At 39.4% G+C, this 27337-nt stretch overlaps 3 protein-coding genes across 6 annotated transcripts; 1 reads left to right on the top strand and 2 right to left on the bottom strand.

Annotated features, from left to right (window-relative positions):
- The first annotated feature begins 2247 nt into the window (after window positions 1-2247).
- Window positions 2248-16170, top strand: LOC147167190 (6-phosphofructo-2-kinase/fructose-2,6-bisphosphatase 4-like). Of its 4 annotated transcripts, none has more exons than XM_086088081.1 (14): window positions 2248-2456; window positions 9244-9360; window positions 9455-9551; window positions 10677-10743; window positions 10814-10888; window positions 10954-11010; window positions 11111-11232; window positions 12384-12591; window positions 12681-12827; window positions 13720-13824; window positions 13909-14038; window positions 14118-14180; window positions 14242-14306; window positions 14383-15183. In XM_086088081.1, exons 1-14 carry the CDS (start codon window positions 2414-2416, stop codon window positions 14449-14451), a joined length of 1365 nt encoding a protein of 454 aa, XP_085944207.1. In that variant the 5' UTR covers window positions 2248-2413; the 3' UTR covers window positions 14452-15183. The 4 variants fall into 4 exon arrangements, with proteins under 4 accessions (XP_085944207.1, XP_085944209.1, XP_085944210.1 ...); XM_086088083.1 differs by lacking the exon at window positions 14383-15183 and adding an exon at window positions 15195-16170 and having other exon boundaries at window positions 2250-2456; XM_086088084.1 differs by lacking the exon at window positions 2248-2456 and adding an exon at window positions 8105-8547 and having other exon boundaries at window positions 14383-15185.
- A 209-nt stretch (window positions 16171-16379) lies between these two features.
- arpc4 (actin related protein 2/3 complex, subunit 4) lies at window positions 16380-18545 on the bottom strand. The gene is made up of 6 exons (XM_086088087.1): window positions 18434-18545; window positions 17654-17772; window positions 17462-17573; window positions 17283-17378; window positions 16771-16941; window positions 16380-16687 (listed from the first exon to the last, which is right to left on the bottom strand). The coding sequence occupies exons 1-6, from the start codon at window positions 18434-18436 to the stop codon at window positions 16682-16684; spliced, it is 507 nt and encodes a 168-aa protein (XP_085944213.1). The 5' UTR covers window positions 18437-18545; the 3' UTR covers window positions 16380-16681.
- Window positions 18546-18861: 316 nt separating this feature from the next.
- Window positions 18862-26230, bottom strand: LOC147167188 (ras-related protein rab7-like). Its single transcript, XM_086087058.1, has 6 exons — window positions 25899-26230; window positions 23074-23136; window positions 22015-22141; window positions 21722-21940; window positions 20274-20402; window positions 18862-20014 (listed from the first exon to the last, which is right to left on the bottom strand). The coding sequence occupies exons 2-6, from the start codon at window positions 23124-23126 to the stop codon at window positions 19919-19921; spliced, it is 624 nt and encodes a 207-aa protein (XP_085943184.1). The 5' UTR covers window positions 23127-23136; window positions 25899-26230; the 3' UTR covers window positions 18862-19918.
- Between the last annotated feature and the right edge of the window lie 1107 nt (window positions 26231-27337).

Genomic DNA, 27337 nt, shown 5'->3' with positions numbered 1-27337 from the left:
TGTCATGACACATTTTCATACAAGTTTGTGCACTAATGTTGACAGTCCAGGCTGTATTTTATAGAACACAAACTGAGCTGGGCTTTAAAACCTAATCCCTGTTCCTTTGTGTTACTTTCTGGCTTTGGTCATGTGATGTCCACTCTTTCTAAAAAAAAAAAATGCTTTTGGAGGCATCCACTTTTGGGAGACCGCCACATCTAAATCACTTCAATGACACGACCTATTGCAAAAATCATTCTTTTTATGTCACAATTGTGTGCAGTGTTCCTCTGATTCGGCAATTGAGCTTTTAACAATAACAGTTTCTCGTGGTGGAGGGTGTGTCTGTACTTTTCCATTTGTGCATAAACTGCGCACAACTTCCAGAACTCGTCCACCGTGCTTGATGTTATTGCGGGACCGGTTCAGGTTTATAAATTCTTCTACTCTTGTCGTGCGAGACGTCAACGCAAATGGACTTTTGCATAGCTCGCTGTTATATCTCGTCAGTTGTGAGCTTACTTAGGGTTTAACTGTTCTGGCTGCAGTGAGGCCGAGCCAAAGGAATTTTAGCTTGTTTGCTTGCAAAATAGGCTCATGTTTAAATCCGCACTGTGGAATAGACATCCAGTGAGAAGTTCATGTGGAATACAACAAATGCAATCGCTTTTAGGCTATTTATGGGGATTGTTTTCGTTCTTGCTTTCAACACAAGATGAGACTTTGCCTTTTTTTTTTAGTGTAAACTTATTTGTCTTATGTCAAAGACACACTCATATAGTGATAATTTATGTAGATTTATATATATATATATATATATATATATATATATATATATAATATGAAAACATTGAGGCCATTAGAAGTTGTATTGCCATACATTTTTGAAACATCTAAAACTTTTTTTCTATATATTTTTTTTTGGGGGGGGTGAAGAACAGCAACATAGTAGATCTATTTGAGTTTTATTACGTATATTATATTCCACTTGACACCCGTTTCAATCAATAACCAATCAAGTCCATGTGGAGGAGATTTCAGTATCTAAAGGTGTTTTTTTTTGTATGCTGAGATGCACATTTAAGAGCATCCTAAGTGTGTTTTGCATGTGAGGAATTGGATATTTTTCCTCACGTCCTTGTAAATAGAAGCAAAATACAAGTGTAGCATTTACCATGTTCAGTGCTGGCAGGGCACAGTGTATTTGTTGCCATACTGTACAAAACAAAACATGTTTAGAATGCAGGCATACCAGTCAAATACCTGCACCTTCCTACGTGGCAAGAGTGGTGGCAAGAATGTGTTTGTTAAAATGACTTGAAATCTGTTGACGTACACTTTAATGGAGGCAAGATGGACATTATTATGTCCAACCTTGTTGCAGATCTCATTATACCTCCCCATCATGCAGCTCCCGTAGCCCACTCTAACATTTTATGCATCTTATTAAATAATAGATTAAATTGTTATAATTGATAAAAAATTACAATGCTTACATGCCTATTTGATTTAATTCTTGTGAATTGATTATTATTAATAATATATAACACCGTTTGTAAAATTAGTGAATTATTTTATTGAAATGAAATAAATTGGTTGACATTTTAAACTGTTTTTATTTTTTTATTGAATATTGGTAAATTAATCATAATTTGATTTATAATATATATAAATACAATAAAATATGTTAATACTGTATAGAGTAAAATAAGTATTGATTAAATAATTTCCAAATTAGTGATAATTTAATTATATGCACTATAAAACTGTTTTATTATTACTACTATAGCCAATTTTGTTAATACTGTACATTTATAATTTTGCTTAGATAAATGGTGAATTTATTGTAAGTGCATTAATTCTAAAAAAAAATAATCTAATAAATACATAATAATAAACTAGTTTATTATCAAAATGAACTCTAACATTTGCTTTTATTTATTCATTATAGAGGGTTGTGTTATATTGAATGAATTATAAAAAAATATTTTTGGAGGGAAAATAGGAATAAATTATGATACATTTGTTTCATGAGGAATAGGTTATTGTTGAAATTAACAATTTGGCATATAAATGTTGGATCTTAATTGTATGTATTTATTTTCCTTTTTAAAGTCACATGTGGCCCAATGTTTAACCCATGCGTCGTTTCAAGATGACATCACTAGACTAGACATGCCAGAAGTAACGTGGAAGTGGACGACCAAAACAAAAACAAATGAACGTGCGCGTGCTCTGCTTTACGTGGGGAGGCGTGTCGGGGAGGGCGCGCGCGCGCGCTCTTCATTCATTGCTGGCCGAACGAGCGACTCGGCTTGGCTCTCCAGTGTGGACGTCCTTTCCTTTCCTCTCCTCTCCTCTCCTCTCCTCTCGCTGTCTACTCTCTCAGTCTCCATCTCCGCGCGTGGAACTAGAGCACTTAACCCGGACTATGAGGGGCTCCTGCCGCCCGAGAAACACGCGAGTCAGGGCAGGTAAGATGGAGATTTGTTTTTATTTTTTCGCCTGCTCTGCCTTTGCATGAGTTATTATTGTATTGAAAGTGTCGCTTTAGGAGCTGCAGCTGTGCTACTTTGGCTAGCAGCGAGCTGAAGTAAACAAGCGTGTGTCACGTAGGCTCGCTTCCGGATGCCGAAGAGAGGAAAACTGCGGGAAACACCCACTTACACTAAATGAACACTAAATTAAACATTTTTTTACGATGACATTTGCTTAATGCACACTTTGTTACTTTGTTGTCAAATTGCGTGTTTTTTGACCGAGTTTGCTAACAAGGAGGCATTTTGTTGTCGTTTTTAAGCAATCAAATCGACATATAATGGTACAACTGATCAGCTTTTCATACAGTAGCATTACAGTCCATTTAGTTTTGTTAGGGGAAAATTTTAATGGCAATTTGCTCATGAGGAGGGTCAGAAAAGTTATGTAGCATAGCAGGTGTCCAAAAACATATTTAAAACCCAAAGTATGATTATTATTTAATCTCGCTTTCAATCTGGGCAAAAAAAATAATTCCTGTGGCTACTTTATTCATTTTAAGAAAAGGTGGTGAGAGTTGCAGCAGCAAAACTCACCCGAGCATCTGACAGTTCCTGGCTAAGAAGACCTAACCTCTAAACCAGGGGTGCTCAAGTTGGGTCCTTGGGAGCCCCTATCCAGCTTGTTTTCCATGTTTATCTCCACTAACACACCTGATTTATAATCAGGATCGTTGTCCGGTTTCTGCAATGCTTGCTGATTAGCTGATCATTAGCTTCAGCTGTGCTGCCAAGACTCTAAACTCACCAGACCTGTCTACATGTATTTCCGCCCCCGCTTTCCTAAAATCAAGTGGGTCATCTGTTTGAAGATGATCCTCATAGGAGAGCATGAAGGTGTGGCAAACAAGGCTACGGAAGTGCATTCAATTACTTTGGAATATAACTTTTGTGACGCAAGTCATGAAAGTTTTCTGACCGGTCTTATTTTGGTTGTTGAATTTACTGACGCAATGTAAAAAAAATTATTATGCTATTTGGATGTCATTTAATTGACAGAAGAGTACCTAACTTTACATTTTTACACTATGCTATTTACACTATGTGATTTTTTTGTTTATCCAAGCGTGTATTATTTCAGTCTGCACTCTACCGTGTGACATTCTTGTTTGATATGTTTTGTTATTTAACAGCAGAGTACTTAACTCACTACTCTGACACTACTTTGGCTAGTAATCGAGTAAAATTTGAAGTGTGGAGTAGGTCTTAGGGTTAGTGTCAGGAATTAGGTTTAGTGTTTCAAGTTAAAGTTAGAGTTCAGCGTCAAGTTTTGGACGAGTGAGGTGTTGGATTTCAAGTGAGGATTCCCAGTTAGAGTGTCAAGCAATGTACAGAGGTCGAAAGGTCATGAGTTGGAATCTTGGAGGGCTTTCCCTGTGTGGCGTTTGCATGTTTTCCTTGGGCTTGTGGGGATTTTTTGTGGGGGTTTCTGGCTTCCTTCCACATTTCAAATCGACATTTTAACTTTGTTAAAGACTCAAAATTGTCATTGGGTGTGATTTTTGAAGGTGAATGTTTGTCTGTATGTGCCCTGCAATTGCAATCACTCAAACGTTTCATTTGTTTTTAGACTGGCCTAGCACGTTCTCAGAGGCAGACTATGACCCAGAAGCGTTCTCTTTTAAGTTTATTATCAGCTGATGAGCGCATTGCTTTCAAATATGTGCTTTACAAATGGATTTATGGTGCTGTGTGCGGTGGACTATGGCTTAGTTCAGGAGTCAAACCCGCGGCTTGGAGACACATGTGACTCTTAAAAAACAACAACACACACACATTTATTTTGATTCTTTAGTGAAAATATTCTTTAAATACATTCATGTTTTCATTTTTTAATTAATAATTAAATTATCAAAAAAATGGCACTCCAAATTTTTGAGTTGTCAGGGAAAAAAGATAGGTAGATGATACCTAAAAGTGGCCATAAAAAGTCAAAAAATCCATAAAGTACCTTGAAATTGTCAAAAATGTCAGATAATTGAATAACAAAGGCAGAAAAGAAAACGTTCAAAAAGTAATCATAAAACGTCCAAAAACAAAATAAATCCTGAAAATTATCATAAAATGTCTACAAAATTGCAAAAACAAAAAGTCTGAAAATTTTATTGAAGAAAAAAAAATGTTCAGAAAGTAACCATAAATGTCTCAGAATAAAATAAATCTAAAAAATTACCATAAAATATCCACATTGCCCAAAAAAATAGCCATAAAGTCCAAAAAAGGGAAGAAGGGAGGCATAAAATCACCATAATTATCCATAAAATTGCCCAAAATCTCAAAGATTTGTCAGAAAGGCAGAAAAGTCTAAAAATGTATAAAAAACAAAGCAGGAAAAATTGTGCAGCTCTAATTAGCTATTGGGCCCTCAGTACATTAGGCTAACACTAACACACTGTTTCGTTCATCATAATGTTCAAATGTTTTTCGGCTCCAGATAGATTTTTCTTGTTATTATTTAATTGGCCTAAAATGTCTCTTTTGACAGTAAATGCTGCTGATCCCTGGACTAGTTGATCTCCGCACGCAAAATGCCTCGATTCTCTTCATGTCATTTTTGAATGCTTGCATGGTTAATTTAAACGCTGTGTGTGCCTTTTACCGTGTCCTATATAAGCCAATGACTCATGATCATACAAACAGTCTCTTACTGTATTATGTAATTCATATTGCCTAGAGGGAGTTCTGGAAAGTAAATGCACTTTGCGCCTCGTGTTAAATCCTCATGAAGATGCGACGACGTTGTATGAGTTGGACAGATGTACTGGCAAGCTGACGGCATGCAAGGTGGCATCATGGCACCGTGCTCTGTTGACCTTAATCTATTCCAAATGGCTTGCTGGTTATGCTAACACGACGGCGCGAGGTGGCAGTAAAGGCATCCGGTCAGTTTTGTCACGTATGTGCTGCAGAGGGAGGCCACAATTCAGTCATGAGATATTCCAACTGCGTGTACATCTATCACACAACTCATCTTTCTATTTTTTATACTCAAATATGCCTTTGTTGTGTGTGTTTATTATGGCTTTCTTCTCTGAATAATGCCAATAAATCATTCCTCTCGCTCGCTCCCTCCCTCCCTGGCGGAGTCTGAGCAGAATCTGGGGGAAAGTTCACCCTCTCGAAGCTCATTGTAGGCTGCAGGCAGAGCTGTGGCGGCGCATGCGCACGCGTGCAGTAGGCTATGTTGTTGTCATCGCAGCTTTTACATCTGGAGATGTGAGCCATTTGGCATATTGGGCACATGTGGCAAAATGTAATGCCCGGGCGGGGATTCCGCTGCGTCTTGTCGGTGTAGTAATGAAACATAAACCAGATCCTTGTTGTTGTCGTCTTTGCATCATGTCGAGAAGCTGATGTGGAACCATTCTGTTCACACCCCCTCCCCCGTCGTTCAAATCTCATTACTGCCACGTCTAATAATGTGATGATATTTCTGACACTGGAGTGAGTCGTCATGCTTCCTGCATTGACATTTTGTAACAGGAACAAACAAAGCAGGCCGTGCATAAGTGATTGCCTATTCATCAATTTTCTAGATTAGACCAGCTGACTTTTGAGCTACAAGCCACGTATACCCTCACAAGGAGCCAATCTATTACTTATTAGCTTTTAAAAGATTTCTGTGAACACATTATTATTATTATTATTATTATTATTATTATTATTATTAGAGGTGTGCCAAAAAATCGATTATCATAAGAATCGCGATTCTCATTTAGTAAGATTCAGAATCGATTTTAAATGTCCCAAAATCGATTTAATTTTTATCATTTTATACTGTCTTGCCTTTGTGTGTGTGTGTGTGTGCCTTTTATTTGGAGCGCTGTTCATGTCTTACCCGGTTTGGCCACTGAGGGGCAGTGTGGTTCCACGCGGTCTAATACACTGTTAAATTGTAGCCACATTAGAGAGTAGAAGGAAAAAGTCACGATCAAGTTATTCCAATAAAAGTTTTTTTTTTCAGCGGGGAGCCGTGCTTTTGAGTGATAAAAGTGCCGCGAGTAGCGCGCTAATTATCATTAGCGAGTCAGACTGGAGTAGATCATTACAATTCCTTGCACATCTATAGATTGAAGCAAAAATCATTGTCAATCAAATCATTTTGAATAAAAAACGTTCTTAATCGAAAATCGATTCTGAATCGAATCGCAGACCCAAAAATCAAACTCAAATTGAATCGTGAGACATTCCAAGATTCCCACCCCTAATTATTATTATTATTATTGTTTGCATGTGTCCAATATGCTAAAATGCTGTACAGTGTTCCCTCACTATAACGCAGTTCACTTTTTGCGGCCTCACTGTTTTGTTTTTTTACAGTAATGTACCTATTTTATAACATTTATGAAGGTTTGAACATTGACAATATTTAAATGAGAGAAGTGTGAGAAAATGTAACTGCCTCGATGAGAAAAGTGTATATACACAGTGTGGTGAGGGGTTTTAGAGCCTTAAAACATTTATAATAAATTTAAAACATAAAGCTAACTACTTTGCGGATTTCATTTATTGCGGGTATTTTTTGGAACCTAACCCCAGTGCAAAACGAGGGAACACAGTAGTTTACACGCCACACCTGAAGTAGCGCTGTAACGCTGCTACCCAAAGTCACCTAAAACAGCATAAGAAGCCCGTGCGATTTAAACAACTGTACAAACGAGCATAATGGATTTTCTCTGAATATTATGTAGTAAGTGCAAGAGCAAGTAGTATATTTATCATTAGTAAAATAAAAGTCAAACCAAAATCACTCCTTTAATATTGCAGCAAAAAACAAAAAAAACATTATTATACAATAATATATCAATGCTATTATAACGGCATTTACTGCAACAACACCGCACCTCTAACAGGTGTGCGTAATGTACATTCTGCAGTTAAAAGAAGAACAAATATGGGGGAGTGGGAGCGGGGTGTTATGATAAACACAATTTATGCTGTCTTATTTGGTCTACATAAAACTCTGTTTACATTTAAACCAGTCTATTATTTTTAAATAATGTTTTTGATTGAGTAACATTACCTATTGAGTTCATCCATGGCAGTTTTTGGGGGGCAATATCAGTGCCCGTTTGTCTCCTTAACAAATGCAGAATATGAAAGTAGTCAAACAACGTCACTCGGTGGTGTTTTTGTGTCATTACATGTAAGTGTGAGATGAGAAAGTTGCACCATGTGGATACATTTAAATGAGTCAGAAATCATAGTAAATTGCACAACCCTTTCTAAATACTGCTTACAAATAGTTATAAAAGGACTTCGACATTCATAAGCACTAAAAAAGTATTTTAATGTATAATATTACTAACTGGGCGACTCATTCCTTAAGTTTATGAGTAATCGTGATTTAAAAAAAAAAAAAAAGGTTGCGTTTGTTTTTATCTGAGGGCTGCCAGCTGCCAAGCACGAGCTGGTTGTTGTCGTGTTCCCTCACGCTCATTGGCTGCCGGGCTTCCGGTCTGTTCTCTGATTCGCCAAGATCGCCGCTTGCACTCGCTGTCCACGTGTTGCGCACGCAAAGGCTATTTTTCTATGAAACGACTGTTTTTCTCGTTGCGTCACCCTCGTAAATTGTGGCGTTACGGTAACAAAAGCTGTAAGCCTGAAAGCCAAAACTCTTCGTGTATTTTCATCTTATTCTACCGTAGTTTAATAGTTTGTTAAATGATCACCCCGCAGATGTTTGTATTGACACATTTAAGGTGTTTTTTTTGCCCCTCGATTCTCGTTGCGCGCACTCTTCCGGCCATTACGGTAGCGACAACCTGCTGTTCCTCAGCTGATATGAGACATCCTCCCGCCCGCAGCCTCAGTGCGTTCAGAACCGAGCCCGAGCTTTTAGTTAGTTACTTTTGGTCACCAGCAACCTCATCATCATTATTATCATCATCATCATCATCATCATCGCCGTGAATGATGTTAGACAACGAGGAGTATCTAGTTGACGCCTGCCCGCGGGAGCTCACTCAGAACCCGCTGAGGAAGATCTGGTTGCCGGGCAAAAGCGGCCACATTGCGCAGAGAAGTGGTAAGATGCAGCAAAAGGATGGTCCGAGTCGTCTAAAGTTGTATCATGTATTTGCTTTTGACACTATTATTTTCGCTCCAAACGGTCACGTGCTTCAGCCTTAAGTAACGGGACTTAATTGAATTTGTCCACAATACCAACCGGTGGGTTGCTTTCAAACGCACTCTGCAAACAAACTCCTCGCCCCTCTGGATGGCTCTGTCGCAGGCCCCCTTTGTTTTTGCTGAGTCAAGCCCTCCCTGCATGCTGTGCTGCTGGTTCAGCTGCAGCTTTCACTGCTGCATCTGTCACCGGATGAGTCCACTCTCAACTCGCTGGCTGCTCTTTTCCTCCTGGAGCTTCTGCAGAAACGCCAGCAAATAAATCAATTAGGATAACAATTAGCAATTCGTCTCAAGGACTCGTGGTTATGACCTGTGGATGCATATAAAGACTGAAAAGTGTACTCCAATCCACAGAGTTTAATTATGGGACAGAGAAGAGAGGATTATTGTTATTATTATTATTATTATCAATTGCTAATGGGTAAAAAGAAAGTAGTAGACTCTCCATATGTTGCTAAACATGCTATATCATCTCTTTTGTGGTTATCCACATTTTACGTCTTTGTCTTGTCAGGAGGCTCCTGACTTCCTGTATTACTTTCACATTGATTCACCAAGTGATCCGAAATGATTTTAAATTTTTTCTGGACAGTATGCATGACCAACTGCCCCACCCTAATCGTGACAGTTGGCCTCCCGGCGCGAGGGAAGACTTACATCTCCAAGAAGCTAACACGTTACTTAAACTGGATCGGAGTGCCCACCAAAGGTACCGGTCACATTTATTTATTTTTTTTAAACTAAATGGTGAGTGAGCCACAGCATCTTTAAGCATGAATGTTGTTTTTTCAAATGTGCAACAGAGTTCAATGTGGGCCAGTACCGTCGGGAGCGTGTGAAGATCTACAAATCCTTTGAGTTTTTCAGTCCGGATAATGAAGAGGGCTTAGAAATCAGACGGTGAGTTATCTTATCATATCAGTTTAGTTTCAAATTAAATGTAAGAAATGCATTTTCATGTCAGAGCAACAGGTGGCGCTAAGTGTAAGCTCATTTGGGGTTTCTGCCAGAAATAAGTTGACCATGAAAGTGATGACAAAAAAAAAATCATTACATTTTTAACAGTGTATATAAAGAATCATCACACTCTAAAAACAGTTGGGTAAAAAAAAAAAAAAAAAATTGGGTCAAGAATGGACCCACCCAACTTTTTGAGTTGTTTAACCCAAAAAGTTGGGTCAAATGAATAACCCCCAAAACATTTCCCCTAAATGGGCTGATTTGTGAGCTATTTAATTATAAATTGGGTAAAATTAGATTAACAAATAAATAACCCAAAAAGCAACACATTTTCGGGGGGTTGCTTTGTGGGTTAATTAAATAACCTGTTGAATTGAGTCAAAAATGAGCCAACCAAACTATTTGAGTTATTTAAGACAAATAGTTGGGTCAAATTAAATTAATGACCAACAAAGAAACCCATTTTTTTGAGTTAATTGAATAACTCAATTGAATTGGGTCATAAAATTATACCAACCAATTTTTTTTTAGCTAAAGGTAAGGTCAAATTAAATTAATAACCAACAAAGCAACACAATTTTTGGGGTTATTTATTTGACCCAAGTTTTGGGGTTAATTAAATAACCCAATTGAATTGGCTCACAAATTCGCCAACCCAACTTTTTGAGCTATTTAAGACAAAAAGTTGTGCCAAATAAAATTTATGGCCAACAAAGAAACCCAATTTTTGGGGTTAATTGAAAAACTCAATTGAATTGGGTCAAAATTTATCCCAACCAACTTTTTGAGCTAAAGGTAAGGTCAAATTAAATTAATAATTCACAAAACAACCCAATTTTGGGGGGTGTTTGTGGTTTTTTTTTTTTTACCAAACTTTTTGGGTTATTAAAAGTTGGGTTGGTCCCTTTCTTTTGACCCAATTTTGGTTATTTTTGACTGATTTCAGAGTGTATATTTCTTTTATTTTTTGACGTGAACTACTACAAATCAACATTTTCCATGATGTTGTCATTTATTGAGTTGCATGTGTGAAGTGTGTTGACGTGTGTGTGTGTGTTTCCGCAGTCATTGTGCAACGGCGGCCCTAAACGACGTCCGGCAGTACCTCAGCATTGAAAGAGGCCAAGTGGCCGTGAGTCCTCTCCTCCATTCAAAACCACTAAAGTAATGATCATCAGTTGACTTTTCTGCTGCAATTTCAGGTCTTCGACGCCACCAACACGACGAGGGAACGACGAGGGGCCATCATGAAGTTTGCCGAGCAAAACGGTTTCAAGGTAAATGTGGCAGAGCGTTCGGCAGTTGTGCGACGAGCGCGCTGACGCTGTCGTGGTGCATTCAGGTGTTCTTTGTGGAGTCTGTGTGCGAAGACCCGGACGTCATCGCGCAAAATATCGTGGTGAGTTCAGTTGTCATGACGACGTTCGGCGTTCACATTCAAACAAACGCAACATCTTCAAGTGTGTGTGTGTGCGCGCGTGTGTTTGACATCACGCTAGCAAGTGAAGCTCGGCAGTCCGGACTACATCCATTGTGACACTCAAGAGGCCATTGAAGATTTTATGAAGAGGATCAAGTGTTACGAGTCGTCCTATCAGCCTCTGGACGAGGTTTTGGACAGGTGAGGTGGCAAAACAACACTTATACAATCTAATAGAGCTAGTTGTGCTTTGGGACCAGAGGTTTGTTTATTTTATTTTTTTTATCATCGAGACCAATTACAGTTAACCAAAACTAACGAATAAATAAAACTCGAATTGGAAAAATATTTTCATTTACGAAATAAAATAAAAATGGAAAATAGTTTTGTTTGCTTTTTAAAGCAACCGAAACTACATGTTACATTAGTGTAAATGTCCTTTTGTTGTCTTTTTTGGCAATTTCATACACTTTCAGGGTTTATTTTAAACATTTATTTCAGTATTGCTGTATAGCCGTTCAGAAGAAAGATAAGTCAGTTGTTTGAGAATTGTAGTTTACTTTATTGCACAATACTTTGTGACCTTTTTTCTTATCTTACACTGGACAACTTCATATAAAAAAAAAACTAATAGTAAAACTTGGGATGTTCATTACCACTTTTTTTCAGACCAATACTCGTACAAGTACTCAAATCTTGAGTAGTCACCGATACCAATCTCAAGTACCAATACCACTAGTACTTTTGATATGTAAAATTTGCCCCAAAAAAGCACAATGACAAATAATGTTAAAGAAAGATGTATATACCCCAATGTAAAAATGTTTGTTCAAATTCAAATTAATGGCAATTTTCGATTCTAATTTCCAATTTGTAGTTTCTGATCAGCCACAAGAAGCCGCCATCGTGAGTACCAATACGAAGCCCGGTATTGTACTAGCCCATCACTAATTAAACTAATAAAAAATTAACTTAAATGAAGAATTTTCCCCCCCAAAAAAACCCAACAAACCTACCAAAGAAAAAAAAGAAAACCAACCACAATGAAAAATCCCAAATTATTATAACTTTGATAAGGGTAGCTAAAATACGCGTGTAATTGATGGCCATTATAAATGCATTGAATTTTTTGTTAAATTGTTTTTTTTACCTAAAAATTCTTAAAGTTGCAGCGATATAGTCAGTGTATTCCACAAAATACTCCCCACCTAAATTTAAAAATCAATCAACAAAATTAATGAAAAATAAAAATAAATTCTGGATTTTGAAGCAATAAATCGATCGATCAATGTTTCTACAGTCTTCAGAACGGGCCTCCAAACGACTGGCGCATGTAACGAATGTTCTTTCAGGGACACGCCCTACATCAAGATCATGGACGTGGGCCGCCGCTACCTGGTGAATCACGTGCAGGACCACATCCAGAGCCGCATCGTTTACTACCTGATGAACATCCACATCACGCCGCGCTCCATCTACCTGAGTCGGCATGGCGAGAGCGACCTCAACATCAAGGGACGCATCGGGGGCGACTCCGCATTGTCGGTGCGGGGGAAAGAGGTGCTCCGCCGTCAACAAAGTCATGCCTCAACTGGACTCTGTGGTTCTTACAAGTCTCTTTTTTTTTTCTTTTTTTTTTTTGTTAATAGTATGCCAAATGTCTGCGAAAGTACATCCAGGAGCAGAACATCAAAGATCTGAAGGTGTGGACCAGCCAGATGAAAAGAACCATCCAGACGGCCGAGTGCCTGGGCGTGCCGTACGAACAGTGGAAAACTCTCAACGAGATCGACGCCGTGAGTGGAATATTCCGCGCTCACCCAAACATTTTTGAAGGCACCTTAACGCCAGTGGCCAGGGGTGGCCATGACCACCCCTGGCCACTCTCTGACCACCCCTATACCTAAGGGAACATTTTGCTATCTGTGATTTTTCTTCATATGATTATGATTATTGAGTATTAGTATTATTATTATTATTTTTTTTTTTGTTTTATATTTTTATTTTTATTATTTAGGGGTGTCAGGCGATTACAATTTGTAATCGTAATTAATCGCATGACTTAAATAGTTAACTCACGCTTAATCGCAAATCTGTTCTAACTGTACAATAAAATATTTGTATACGTTTTCATAGTCTTGTTAACAAAAAAATGGGGGAAAATGTTAAACTAACATAATTTTTAGTCATTCAGTAAAAAAAAAAAAAAGTACTGTAAAAAAACGAGTGTGATTGATTTCTGCCCCTGGATGGCACAATTGCATTTGTAAGACGTTGGTGACGGCTCTGCATTTTTCTTTTCATATTAAGAGCGATCTAATATTTAACATGAGGTAACATTCTTACTTAATATTACTATTACTATTCAATTTCTTACTGCTAAATTTTGATGTGGACGTGTCTGCTGCGTTGTGATTGGAATTCCTCCTGTACAGGCTTTCCAAGTAAGGGGCTGTCATTAATCGCGCGTAAAAAAATAATAATAATAATAGTGGCGTTAAAGATACTTTAAATTAACTCAAAATTAATACATTAATTTTGGCACTCCTATTATTATTATATATTTTATTTATTATAAAAAATACAGTATTTCTTTTATTTATTATAAAATCACAATGGCCACCCCAATGAAAATGTTCTGGCTCCGCCACTGCTTAACCCGTCGTTTCCTCCCATCTCGTGTGGCAGGGCGTGTGCGAGGAAATGATGTATGAAGAGATCCAAGAGCATTACCCTCTGGAGTTCGCACTGAGAGACCAGGACAAATATCGCTACCGTTATCCCAAAGGAGAGGTCAGCAGTGGACCTGCTAGTTAAAAAAAAATAAAAAATAATAATAATGTATTTTGGGGAGTTCTTATGGGTGTGTTGTCTCAGTCGTACGAAGACCTGGTGCAGCGTCTGGAGCCCGTCATCATGGAGCTGGAGAGGCAGGAGAACGTTTTGGTCATCTGTCACCAGGCGGTCATGCGATGCCTCCTCGCTTACTTCCTCGACAAAAGCGCAGGTAACACACATTGACTTGTTTTTATTTGATTTTTTTTTCAAGCGACTTCATTGAAATGTGTTTGTGTCTCATTTCACAGTTGAGTTGCCTTACCTGAAGTGCCCGTTGCACACAGTGTTGAAACTGACCCCGTTGGCGTACGGTAAGTCGTCTTCATCCTCATGTCGAATGCGAAACGCGATGACGAGTGTTTATTTCCTCAGGATGCAAAGTGGAGTCCATCTATTTGGGCGTGGATGCCGTGAACACGCACCGAGTGCGACCGGAGGTACGTAAGCGTGCGGCCACAGCCAATCGGGAGTGACCCCCCCCCCCCTCCTCCTCACCACTATTTTTTTACCCAGACTGATCTCAACCAGGAGGACGCTTCGCTGTCCACACGCGCGCCTCCGTCCTTTCCTGTCATGCCTTGATAGATGCTTTACAAACATCTACCTCCAGTGTCTGTCTTCCACTTAATGTGTACTATGAAGCCAACACACAACATGGAACCTCTTAATTCACTTGCTCCCAAAAACGTATAAATATGTTCTATTTGACATGTTTTAAGTGTTCCAAAGATGTATTTTATGTTTGTTTTTTTGGGGGGGTGCAGCCTCTCAACTGCAAAGAACGGTTGAATAAATGGTAGTTATTACACAAACAGCGAGCAGGTGGCAGCAGAGCATAGGAAATGAACCAGGACCATGTTGAAAAAATCCTCAATTACTCAGAATTCTAAATAGATTTGTGAATAATGATGAAACTTAGCTATATTCTAATGCTAATTGCTGCCAAACGGAAACAGATAGAAATATACTTTTTTTTCCTGATGAAAGAAGAGACTAAATCTTTCTTTTGGTAGGTTTCATGTTTTTATAGCAAACACAATATTCCGTGGGCCCTTGCAAAATCGGTCCAAAACAGCCGGGAGTGAAGGGAGTTGCTTCAGTCAAAATGGCTAGGAGTGAATGAGTCAAATAATACATTTGACCTCATCAATCATGTGCAATTTATTCTCACTGTGAATGTAGCCTGACGACGTTTCGCCATGATCAGCATTAATGTCCATTTGCATTTTTCATTGTCTTGTAAATAATGCGACATAATAAATAAATAAATACTTTCCCATCTGTTTTATTTCCCCCGTTGCTGTGAAAAACGGTGGCTCTGGCAGAATGTGAGCGTGCAGCGTTGCACAGAAGCCGCTCTGAAAACCGTGCCGACGCACTTCTGACGCCCTCGCTCGCTCGTTCCTGTGTGACCTTCTCAGCCGTCTCGCGAGGACGCTCGCATTCGACGACAGGAAGACGTTCGACGCGAGCATCTCGTTTTGTGCTCCGACTCGAGGGGGTCTTTCCAAATGGACGCTGTGTGTTTTTGTTACACTGTACAATATAAAACACATCCTCGCCGAGAGCAACAACGCTACAATTACTGTATGTGCTTCAGTGATTTGAACATCACACACACAAAAAAAAAAATCATATACAATATTTCTGCAAAAAGTGGCCACAAAGTTCTTTAGACTTATGTCAAGTGCCAAAAAAAAAAAACTGACAATGATGGAGTTGCTAAAAAAAAGAAGAAAAAAGCGCTATATAAATAGCAAGTCAGTCGGACATTGGCAGCGATTCTTTTGTGGACCACTAGAGGGAGCGTGCGCACGACTAGTGGTAGGAACCACCACTGTTTGAGGAAATATTTCATAAGCTGTGTAAATCATTATGCATGTTCACAGAAGTAGTTGTGACTGTGTCACTGGTGCTTTTTGGGGTCTCTGAAACTTTTTTCAAGAGCCTTTTGAACATGTACGTTGTCTTTGTGAGATGTTCCAGATGTGGGTGTGAATACCAGTGATACATCTGGAAAGGAAAATGAAAAAAAACATCTTTTGGGTCTAAATATTTTGGAAGCCAAGTGCACTCAATGTTGTTAATCAACTATTATGTTCATACTCCAAATACTTGTTTTCAGATTTGTGCCTATAAAGTTAAACACAAATTTAAGCATTTGTTTGTCAAATGATTATAGTAATCTTTTTTTCTTTCTATTCTGTATTGGTCTATGTACACAACTGTTGTGAAAAGTGTACTTTGCCTTGCTGCTCCTTTTCCATTGTACAAATGTCAATAAAGTTTCTCTGCTTTGTAGCCATTGTCTTTCTATGTGTCCATTTTCTTTTAATGGGTCATCAGTAAACTGGAACTTCACACCAAAAGACAATTTAGATTCTTCAGTGAATCTCGTGCAAACTTCATATACAAAAGTCCAAGATGAGATTCGAACCCCGAACCTCAGAAGAGTGAGGCACATCCATCTTTCCCCTTCTACTCATGAACAGACAACGTTTCTATTCATCTTCCCTCCCAGCAAGTATATTTATTTTTGCATGATTTCAATCTACAATAGGTTGGACTCTGTAATAAAACATAACGTGCACCAATTGATTGCCTCGCGGTCATAACAAAAAGCATATCGCAATAAAATATATATTAAAAAACAAACACTTTCAATCATCAGGGAAAACAAATCCAGCCTGTGCTCGTCCACGTGGATGAGAAGAAGCACAGTAAGTACATTTTGTACATTATTTATATTTGTCATCTTGGCTGATGTCTTTCTTCTCACACCAACATCCAAGTGGAATGTTTTCTTTCCGTATCAGAACTGCAAACAAAAATATTTTTGTTAGATTTGCCGTTTCCCTCCCCCCCACTACTAAATGAAGCCCCGACGCGTTGAAATCTGACATTTTTGAGGAACTCCTCGGCGACGATGCGAGCTCTGGCGTTGACCGACAGTTTCATCTCGCTGATCTCCTTGTCGATCTCCTCCATGAAGTGAATGACGAAGTCCACCAGCTTGTGCTTGTACATTTGCTCCGTGTGGAAGTTGGTGATCAGGAAGCTGATGTCGTAACCCTGAACACGCAAACATTTGAGTCGCGAAAACTATTTTCACATCATTTCGTAGTCTAATATACAGACTAGCCCCCCCCCCCTCCCCCAATGTATTTACAATAATATGTTCTATGCGGCCCCACAACTCTAAACACAATATTCTGAGTAGTATTGTGTTTGTGGAATATGAATTAAGCAGGACAATCCACCAATTGTATCCATCTCAGGAGGCGGCCATTTTGCCACTTCCTGTCGACTGAAAATGACATCACAGTAGCTCAGGTGACGACCAATCACACCTCGCTTGTTTTCTGAAACTGAGCCGTGATTGGTTGTTACCTGAGCCCCGGAGCACTGCTCACCTCCACCGGTTTCCTCCTGAGGATGAAGAAGTTCTCCGCCCTCATCATCATGAAGCGCATAAATTTGTGGCACAGGATCTTCTCGATCTCGTCGGCCTGGTGGATGCGACGCGTGATTGTGTTATATCACGGGACGGGAGACGGTTGCCCATGGCAACGACGGCGCAGGCTGGCCTCACCTGCTTCACAGCAATGCTGACTCTGACCGAGTTGATGGAGCCCTCGATGAGGACTTTCTCCTTGTCATTGCGGCTGATGACGACCGGTTGGAGGAGAAGCTCTTTGCTACTCCTGCATGTGGACACCAGACGGACAGAGATGCAGTTATTTGCGGCACTTCCCCGGAAGATAACCAAAGCCAATGCACTCACCGGACTTCCACCTCGGGCTTGTTGTGTCTCTCCACCACCTGAGAAGAGAAGTTCTCCAGGCACAGGGCAGCCTGCAGGGTGGCTCGCACCGCATTCAGGTAGGGCCGCAAGGTGGCCGTCTGAGGAGCACACAACAACAGTTGAACGCAAAATGCTTCCATTTCAAATCATCATTGAAATAAACAGAAATGCCATGAATACATGCTTTCAAGAATACAAATATCACTGTAGTATTGTACTTTATATTAAAAACATTAGAGTAATGACGCGTTAAAGAGAATGTTGTTTTTTTTTGCTGCACATGTAAATTACCATCTTAATTATTGATTAGAACATACAACCTTATATTACGTAGAATCAGTTTGTACTTAGTTTAATTACTGATTTATTTTTTTTAATATACAGAAGTCGGTACACTGTATGGAGGCTGCTCAACTGACAGCATCAGCAGCTGTTAGCTTTAGCTTGTTAGCTTTTCACTTGACGGCCAGAGTCTTTTATGATTGTCGTAAGAGTCATCGATTTCCGAAGGATAATAATCGACTCAGTTTGGACCAAACGCTAAATTAATACACATATTCCACGAAAGAAGCAACTAGCTACAATTAGCCTGTTAGCTAACTAGCTACTTAGCATGTTTGAATGAGCGAATGTAACGTAATTAACATTTTGTCCAGCGCGTTGAAGCGAGTGGCGCAGCTATCGAAGGCAGGCAACACATTTATAGTACGGAGTGGAGCAAAAAGATACCGAGGATCAAAGATGTGGAGTGCAACTCACCATTTTCGGTGTGTCAGGAAAAGCAGCTACAGGGCGGAAGTAGCCGCTCTTTGATTAAGCGATTTCCGCGAAGGCACCGGAAGTCGAGGTCCAACGTCGTCGAGCCGAGGAACAGGAAACCAACTAAGGGGCGTGGTGACGGGACATGTAGACGTTCCGACATACGACTGACTAGTTTATGACCGAGAAGTGTTTTTTTTATGTAGTGTACTTTGTGTATTTACCTTCAGTAAGACTTCACAATTGAGTGAGTTATACTACGTCGTAAAGCGAGGACTTCATGTCATTCAGCAGTTGTTTTTTAAATCATGTAGTGGTCACGTGTCTTGCAGATGATTACACACTTAAATGTGCTGTTCGTTTTTATACATACACTGTAATTACCCCAGGTGACAATCTTTTCAAGACCAATAGAGTATTAGTGCAGCTATATTCAAGAGTTTTATTTGACGTTCAAATTCCCATCGACAACATTATTGGCATTGCAGTGATTTTGTTTCTATAAGGAAAAGGAATAATACCACGGCAGAACGATGGATATTTTGATATTTTGTTTCCATCCACCAGCCTCGGACTTGTCAAGCCTCGGACTTGTCTACACACCGTAACACAGAATCCATTAAAAAAATATGAAGAACTTGGCCGACCTGAGCTACAAGCAGATACGTGAGGAGAGAGACGTGGGTGACCAATATTTAGACATTTGGTAGCATTGAAAGATAAACACAAAGAACAGTAAAAAGGAGCGGTTCAATGAGTGTATTATTTGCAGAAGTGAGAAGCAGTTAAAAGTCTATACTGGAGGGGCCCATACAATCAACGTGTTCAATGGGGGAATTTTAACAGGGAAAAAGTGACAAGAAATAGAGATTACCCTCAAAGGAAAGGCATATTTAATGGCAGACGTTGCCCAAAATCAGTCATCCCTCTACATTTAGAACATATAAAGGCAAAGAAAGTGCAAAACAAAACAAAACATGTTTCAGATTGGCTTGAGATGTAACATCCTCCAATTCAAATATATATATGTAATTTATATATATATATGTATACATATAGTTCAAGACGATTACTTTTAACAGGCAATGGAAAGAGAAGAGAAAGAGCTAATAGGCTTCTTGGGATGCTGAGCTTAGCCAACATCACACATTACGAAGCATCAACCAGTCCAGTTATGTTCCCAATTGGTTTCAACATTGGTGCCGTCATCCGGTCCAACAAGTTGATGGCTCACTGCGGAGTGCCAGTGGGGGGCGCTGTTCTCCTCTTGTGTGTTCTTCGGACACCAAGTTTATCACAATTCGTTGGAATTGAAGAGAGAGAGAGAGAGTGGGAGGCGGTACATCCGTGAGTGGCTTCTTATTGCGTGAGGAGGATGAAATGAAGGAGGAAGACTTGCAGGGAAGGGCATTTCCCTGGGAGCGAGGTACGGGTGAGGTGACCGATCCGCCGAGAACCAAGAGAGGAGATGTTGCCGGTCGTCCCTCAGCAGCAGCTGCCGCCTCCCGGTTGCTTCGGTCTGTCGTTCCGATCCAGTTTTATGGGCTCCGGGAAGTCGTTATACGGCTCCACCTCCGTCTCCTGCACGGCACAAACAAAGTCCATCGATCAAAACTTTATTTATAATGCGCATTTCGCACACGGATTGCAACTCAAAAGTGCTTTACAGATTAAAATCACAGCTGTTTTATAACGAGGTATTCCCAACAAGCCCACAGAATCCATAAATCCCTTTCACATAAGTGCAGAAGTGGAATCAATACTCGCTGCCATTTCTGGTCTGCTCAAAAGAAAATGACGTCTGAGGGCGCCGCAAATCCCGCATCTCGCTGCCGCTCACCTGTTTGAGGGCGTTGCGTGCGATCGTCTGGAAAGCCTGCTCGACGTTGATGGCTTCTTTGGCGCTGGTCTCAAAGTAGGGAATGTTGTTCTTACTCTGGCACCACGCCTGAGCCCTTTTGGTGGTTACCTGTGAGGCGACGTGAAGAAAGGGCTTGTGTGAAAACAATGGCTAATCGGCACCGAATGTGGCGTTAACGCCCGACACGCATTGTTCCCTCCCCGTGCAGTCACACATCCTTCCATTTTCTAAACTGTTTATCCTCTCAAGGGGTAGCTTTAATCTATCCTAGTTGACCAGATTGGCCGTCAGTCAATTGCGATTAGTCAAGGCACGTATAGAGACCGACAACGATGCACTCTCAAATCACACTGCGTCTGCGTGGTAGTCAAAATACGCTTACATTCTTTCGGTGGCGCCTAAATCCAATATTTACAATTAAGCTGGACTTCAAGGTTGTTCCAACAACTAATCTAAAAAGCAGGAAGAGTTTTGGGCATTCAGCAGTTCTTCCTTTCCTCAACTGCACTTGCGCTGATTGCTGAAGTCAAGCAGCCGTCGGGTTGTAAAGGGGTGGAAAATGTTCCCCCAAACTTCTGGTAAATTTGCATAGCAAATTAAGCTTTACAAATAGGCATTAGCTAATGATCAGTTTGACGGTATAATTGTTCAAAAAGTCACAGTTTCAATAACCACTAATGCTACTAAAAATTATATATTTTTCTCAGCTTCTGAGAGGACTTGTAAGCAGGGCACAATATGATTGGCTGCTTGCAAAGTTGAGTAAACAAGCTTCCGATCGTCTCTTCTTCTGAGGCAGAGAGGGGAGGAGTGAGTAGTTGCACAGAGACACTAAAAACGTGGATGCCTTTTTGCTCCTTTGATTCATGCATATTGTGCTTTAAAAATGGTGCCAGTGGGTATTAGTTAGCCCCAAGGACAACATGAGTAGCCCCCGGGACTAATGGAAACATAGTGACTTACTAAGAAAAATTAAAACAGATGACGAATGTTAATATTTATTTAAACGGTATACATTTTATCCGTACCAAATGTTTAATATTTTGTTAAAAAAAATAATAAATTGTGTTCAGTGGAAAATGCAGTTTTATTTAACCAAATTTTTATTTTATTTTTTAAAAGAGGTCATTTTAATATCATGAAACTGTAACTTTTTTGTTTTTGTTTTTGCTCTTGGTTATCATACCGCCTTGGCTAATGCCCAGTGGGGAATTCAGTAAATGACAAGCATACATATACATGTTTTGTTTAGCCATTAGTGGAAATGCATGCAAAACAATAGCAAAAAAAATAAATTCTGGTTTATTCCCACAAATTCCAGTTTATTCCACTGGAACACTTTAAACTTTGAAAATGAGCGCATTTGAACATTTGTTGTAGTCTGGCCAACACTGAGGTGGATGACATCATCCATAATTAATGTCTACCTGTCTGTTCTCCAAGTCGATCTTATTGCCGAGCACAACAAAGGGGAAGTTCTCTGGGTCTCGGGGGCTGGCCTGGATCAGAAACTCGTCCCTCCAGCTGTCCAGAGTTTTGAAGGTGTTGGGTGCGGTCACGTCAAACACCAGCACGCAACAATCCGCTCCACGGTAGAATGCCACACCCAACGACTGGAACCTCTCCTGGCCCGCGGTGTCCCAAATCTGAGGAAGGAAAAATTGTTACGCGGCGGGATCGGGTTACGGTGTTGACGGGAATCAAATCGAATGTCACGAACCTGCATGGTAACAAGTCGGTCGTCCACCATCACCTCCTTGGTCAGAAAGTCTGCGCCGATTGTAGCTTTGTACTGGTTGCTGAACTTTTTGTTCACATACTGGTTCATGAGGGACGTCTTTCCAACGCTGGTGGGACATGACAGACAGCAGGACAGCACATGACGCGCTATTGTATGTGCCGTTCTGATAAACGTCAAAAACACTCAACGACGTCGTTACGAATGAAGGCGATTTAACAAAGCAGTAGTTTCAACTTGGGGTACACATTTTAGTTAGGTTGGAGGTCAAATCTTTCCCACTCGTTTGTAGCCATCTCTGGGGGCAGCCATTTTGCAACTTGCTGTCGACTGACAATGACATCACATTGCTCAGGTAACGAATGACCAATCACGGTGCAGCCTAGGGCTGCTCGATTATGAAGAAAATATGAATCACTATTAACTCATTTACTGCCATAAATTCATTAAAAAAAAGATTATTTAAAATTAGGGGCAAGAGGAAATTCAAATTTTTAATTGTAATTAATCGCATGACTTCACTAATTAACTCCCGATTAATCACAACGTTTACAACTGTTCCAAATGTACACTAAAAAAACAAAAGTGGGGGGGTGTTAAACTAATAGAAATAGTTCAAATGAATTTTTGACGTTTATAGCCATCAATGGCAGTCAATCAATTACAAAAAAAGAAGAAAAAAAGATTATTACAAAATTCGGGGCGTCAGGCAATTAAAGTTTTTAATCGTAATTAATCGCATGACTTCACTAGTTAACTCGCAATTAATCACAAATCTCATATCTGTTCTAAATGTACAATAAAAACAATTCTAGGTTTCATATTCTATTGTTAACAAAAGTGAAAAAATTAATTTTTGACGTTTATAGGCGGTAATGGCAGTGAATGAGTTAAAGTAAGTAATCGGATATAAATGAAATATGTATTAATCCTTGAAACGTCTTATGTCAGTGTTTTTATAAAATCAACCCCATCTTCAATATATAAATCTGTAAAGAATGTGACACGACAACGAAACAAGAAAATAAAATGACAACTCACCCAGAATCTCCAAGGATAATGACTTTCAAAAGAACTTTCTTTCTGGAGGTCATTCTTCAAAAGCTATATGAAAAACAACAACAACAAAACAAAAAGAAGGTTTGCCATGTTCCCTGTGAGGAAAAAAATCACGCTGCAAGTTGTAAATGTGCGTGCGTGCGTGTGACGCTTGATGCATTCGGACCAATCAGCTGTGAAAAGCTTGTCATGTGCTTTGCAAGCTGTCGGGACAAATCACGAGGGACACGACACTCCTCTCCTCTCCAAGTAAGTCACACTTTACTACAACTACTTCATGTCACAACGCCGTCTGTTGACAACAATGCAGAAAGATTTGTAGGAGTAATTTTTTGATTGACGCTGCCAAACTACCGTTAAAACAAATGTCTCAGTAGTGAGTAATCTTGAGATAATTGTGTAACAAACGGCAGTTGCACATTAGGCAAGGTGTGCTTTTTCTTCTTTTTTCCCCCTTTAAAAAAAACCCCAAAAAAAACGTACAGAACAGAGTAAACATACCGTAAATATCTTTACTCTCTCATTTAGATTCCAGCATTCACCTCACATTCCTTGCCAGTACTTAATCTTTAGTCCAATACAAGAATATTGACTTTGCTTTTTAGAGAGGAAACCAGTAAGCAGTTCAAATATCTGAATAAAGATTTAGGGGATTGTGACAAACACAAAAGCCGTCTATGTTAGTATCCTTATCGGGAAATGTATCTCTGCACAAATACGATATGCAGACTGAACTCTGGCTTTCATACGTGCGCCTTGCCATATTCAACCGCCAGCTATCAGCAAGTTTCGAGACTTCAACAGAAAGAGTTTTGAAAAGCAGGTTGGCTGCTGTATTATTTTCCCGTTAGTCTTTGCACTTTCGTGCAAAAACGATTCATGAAGATTAATTCATCTGTAACATTAGCCAATTTTTGCAAGAGATAAAGAAGATATGCCTGAACGATTTTTTTTGTAAAAGATTTTTCTGACATTACGATTTGGATTCAATTCAAGATTTTCTTCCAATCAAATGTTATCTCCGGCTACTTATTAATTGTAATACTAATTCTCACACAACTGGTTGCTCTCCGCCTTAATGTGGTTTCAGCCAGACTTCGGTGAAATGTATACAAGAGTACACCTAAGCACTTTTTCTGGTCCTTTACACCTCTACATTTCACGATAGATTAGCGATTAGCATTAGCTTCTCCATCTTCTCTGTTCTAATGCAATATTGTTTTGGCCTGCTTAATGACTCCTTGCCCGCCATTGCTGATCATTGATAGAAGTCTCTTATTTGCCACCACAGAGGTGAGGAGGAGATACTTTGAGGAGACATTATAGCCATTTTAAAAATTGGCAAAACTTAGTGTGTGTTTATTAACACATCACAACATAAAACAAAGATAATGACATCCAAACATTCCCCCATGCAAAAAAAATTGTATATTTTTGCTGATTTTTCTCAGTTGTAAAGTTACATGCTGATACAGATACTTTATTCATTCTGTGAAGGAAATTGAATTTGTAGAATGCATTCATGTAGACTCTCCAGCAATCTTCCCTTGTCACTTCATGTCACAGAAGCTTGAGTACTGTTTTATGAAAAACAGTAGCTGACTTCAGTTGACACTTTAAAGAAGACAGGGAAAAAAATTGATTCTCATAAAAATGGCGATTCTCATTTAGTACGATTCAGAATAGATTTGAAATGTCCCAAAATCGATTTTATTTAAATGAATTTATACTGTCTTGCCTTTTTTGTCTGTGTGCCTTTATTTGGAGCGCTGTTCATGTTGTACCCGATTTGGCCACTTGGGGGCAGTGTTGTTCTACATAGTCTAATACACTTAAGTTGTAGCCACATTAGAGAGTAGAAGGAAAAAGTCACGATCAAGTTATTCCAATAAAAGTAGGGGCGGGGGGGTTTCAACGCGGAGCCGTTCTTCTGAGTGATAAAAGTGCCGCGCTAATTAGCATTAGCGAGTCAGACTGGAGTAGATCATTACAATTCCTTGCACATCTATAGATTGAAGCAAAAATCAGTCAATCAAATCATTTTGAATCAAAAAAGCGTTCTTAATCGAAAATCGATTCTGAATCAAATAGCACGCCCAAAAATCGGAATCAGATCGAATCGTGAGACATTCAAAAATTCCCACCCCTATTGATAACTGGCTTAAATATTTCAAACTGCTTTGTAGTTTGAGCACAAGCGATGATTGTGTATTTTCTAAAAGCATGTGATCTTTAATCATGCTAACCAATCATGGCAAATGATAACGACTCTATCAGAAAAGTAGCAAGTCAACACTATGCATGAGCTTCTTGTAGTGCAAACGGACACATGTTTTTGTGCATCCAAAACATGATCGTTGCCAGGTGTTGTCTTTCAGCCGGGTACATTATTGTGCAACTACACGTCATCCAGCACAGCGTGAGCAGCGTGTGTCGACGTGAACTCTAGTGAGTCACAGCAATCTCAGTATAAATCTGACATGCACAGAAAAACAAGCCTTCCTGTGGACAGAATCACGCACGTTTTTTTCTGTTTAATGTGTTAAAACATATCCGAATAAATGCGCTGCTAAAGCATTCATGCACTGACGCGATTCCAATGTTCTCGTGCCCGAATACCCTCCCCATTCTATTCCATGGAAAATCTTGACGAATATTCGACTTGGACCTGCCGTTTTTCTTGATAAAGTGGGGCCCACGGGAGGCCTTGTTTTTGACAAACAGCTCCCCGTTTGCGTTAGTCCCAGCACAGTAATCACACTTTGTCTTCATTCCACATTTCACTATCGTAAAACGACCACACTTACTTGTCGTTTGTAACACGGGATGTCGTCTTCTTGCCGGCTGGGATGTGCTGGCTAACCAGCTAGCTATTGTCGATCGCTGACAGCGTATCAAGGCGCTTCGTTAGCTAACTCGCCGGCAACGAAATCTTTGCCTAACTCGATGTCGCTGTTGTGACAGAATTACCGATTTTTGGCAACTAAAAACAAAATGTATCATAGACTGAAACGGCAACTAAGTGTCACTTGACAAATTTGGCACTTTATCAGGCTAGCCCACCAGCGAGCTAAGTATATGCGCCCTCACTCCCCTCTTAGATCTTCGCTTCCCCTTTCACTTCCTTCTCCGAAACCCCGCCCACATCGACGTCACTGCTAGTGACGTCTAGCCCCGCACGCAACCTGTTACCATTTTAACGTGCTCCATTGTTAGTTGCTATTCATGCATAAATATTTTTAAAATACCTCATTGATATGCAAACAATCATGCATGCAGGAGCGCTGCTAGGATATGTTGGATTTATTTTCTTTCTTTTTTTAATGTCTCTTATGTGTTTGGAATGTAATTACTGTAATATTTGTATCTATATTTCTTTTTTTTCTTATCTTAATTCTCTATATAATTTACTTTTATTTGATTGTTGTATGCTTTTTGTTAAACCCTGAATCGGATTGCCTGATTTTTGTATCATACATATACCGGTATGCTTAAAAAAGTTTAAATAATAATAAAAATGTTTTCCATTGTTTCTTAGTTTTTATTGCAGTTGTTAATGTTAGAATTATAACATTGTGATAGTTTGCACTGATTGAATGAAAAACAAACAAATATCATCACCCACCACTTGGTGGCAATGCCCACTTACTTAAGATTCATTGCTTTTTTTGGTTTGATTGTGTACTAAGTTTCCTACATTGCCTACTAGGTAATTTTCATAACAAAAACAAAACTTTTTTTTTTTGTGTTTTGAGGGACTTTTATGAAAATAAGAAACTGATATTGTGTGACCATGTTTAAAATAAAATACTACTGCAGTGTTAAAAGTCCATACTTGGCCATCTGTGGCTAGCTACAAATGGTTATAAAATGTGTCTAAACATAAACATGTACATAACATATCTTGAGGGAAATAAGGGGTCTCTACCAGTATTTTTATTTATTTTCTGTCTCAAATAAATCTTGACTGATTCTTCTTCTCCAACTGAATGACAGTGTGTCACTACTGGTTGTCCCTTGATTGTGCACCTTGTTAGCGAGCGTGTACCTCTTTCCAGTTGTTGTGCAGAACACTTTCTGACTGGCTCAACTTGGTGTTTGTGGTGAAATTCCTGCCTCCCCTCACCTATTCAAGTGTTTATGACCTCCTCGGAACTCCGTTTGTCAACACAAACACTGCACCATAAAAGGTGAGTCAGATGTCACAAAGGACGAGGCTAATAGAGCCACATTCTTGACGCATCTG

The sequence above is a fragment of the Leptonotus elevatus genome, chromosome 10 (genome assembly GCF_054856555.1).
Source record: "Leptonotus elevatus isolate MCC_2025b chromosome 10, RoL_Lele_1.0, whole genome shotgun sequence".
Taxonomy (NCBI): domain Eukaryota; kingdom Metazoa; phylum Chordata; class Actinopteri; order Syngnathiformes; family Syngnathidae; genus Leptonotus; species Leptonotus elevatus.
Note: the sequence above shows the minus strand (reverse complement) of the source record. Positions and strands in the feature narration are given on the sequence as shown.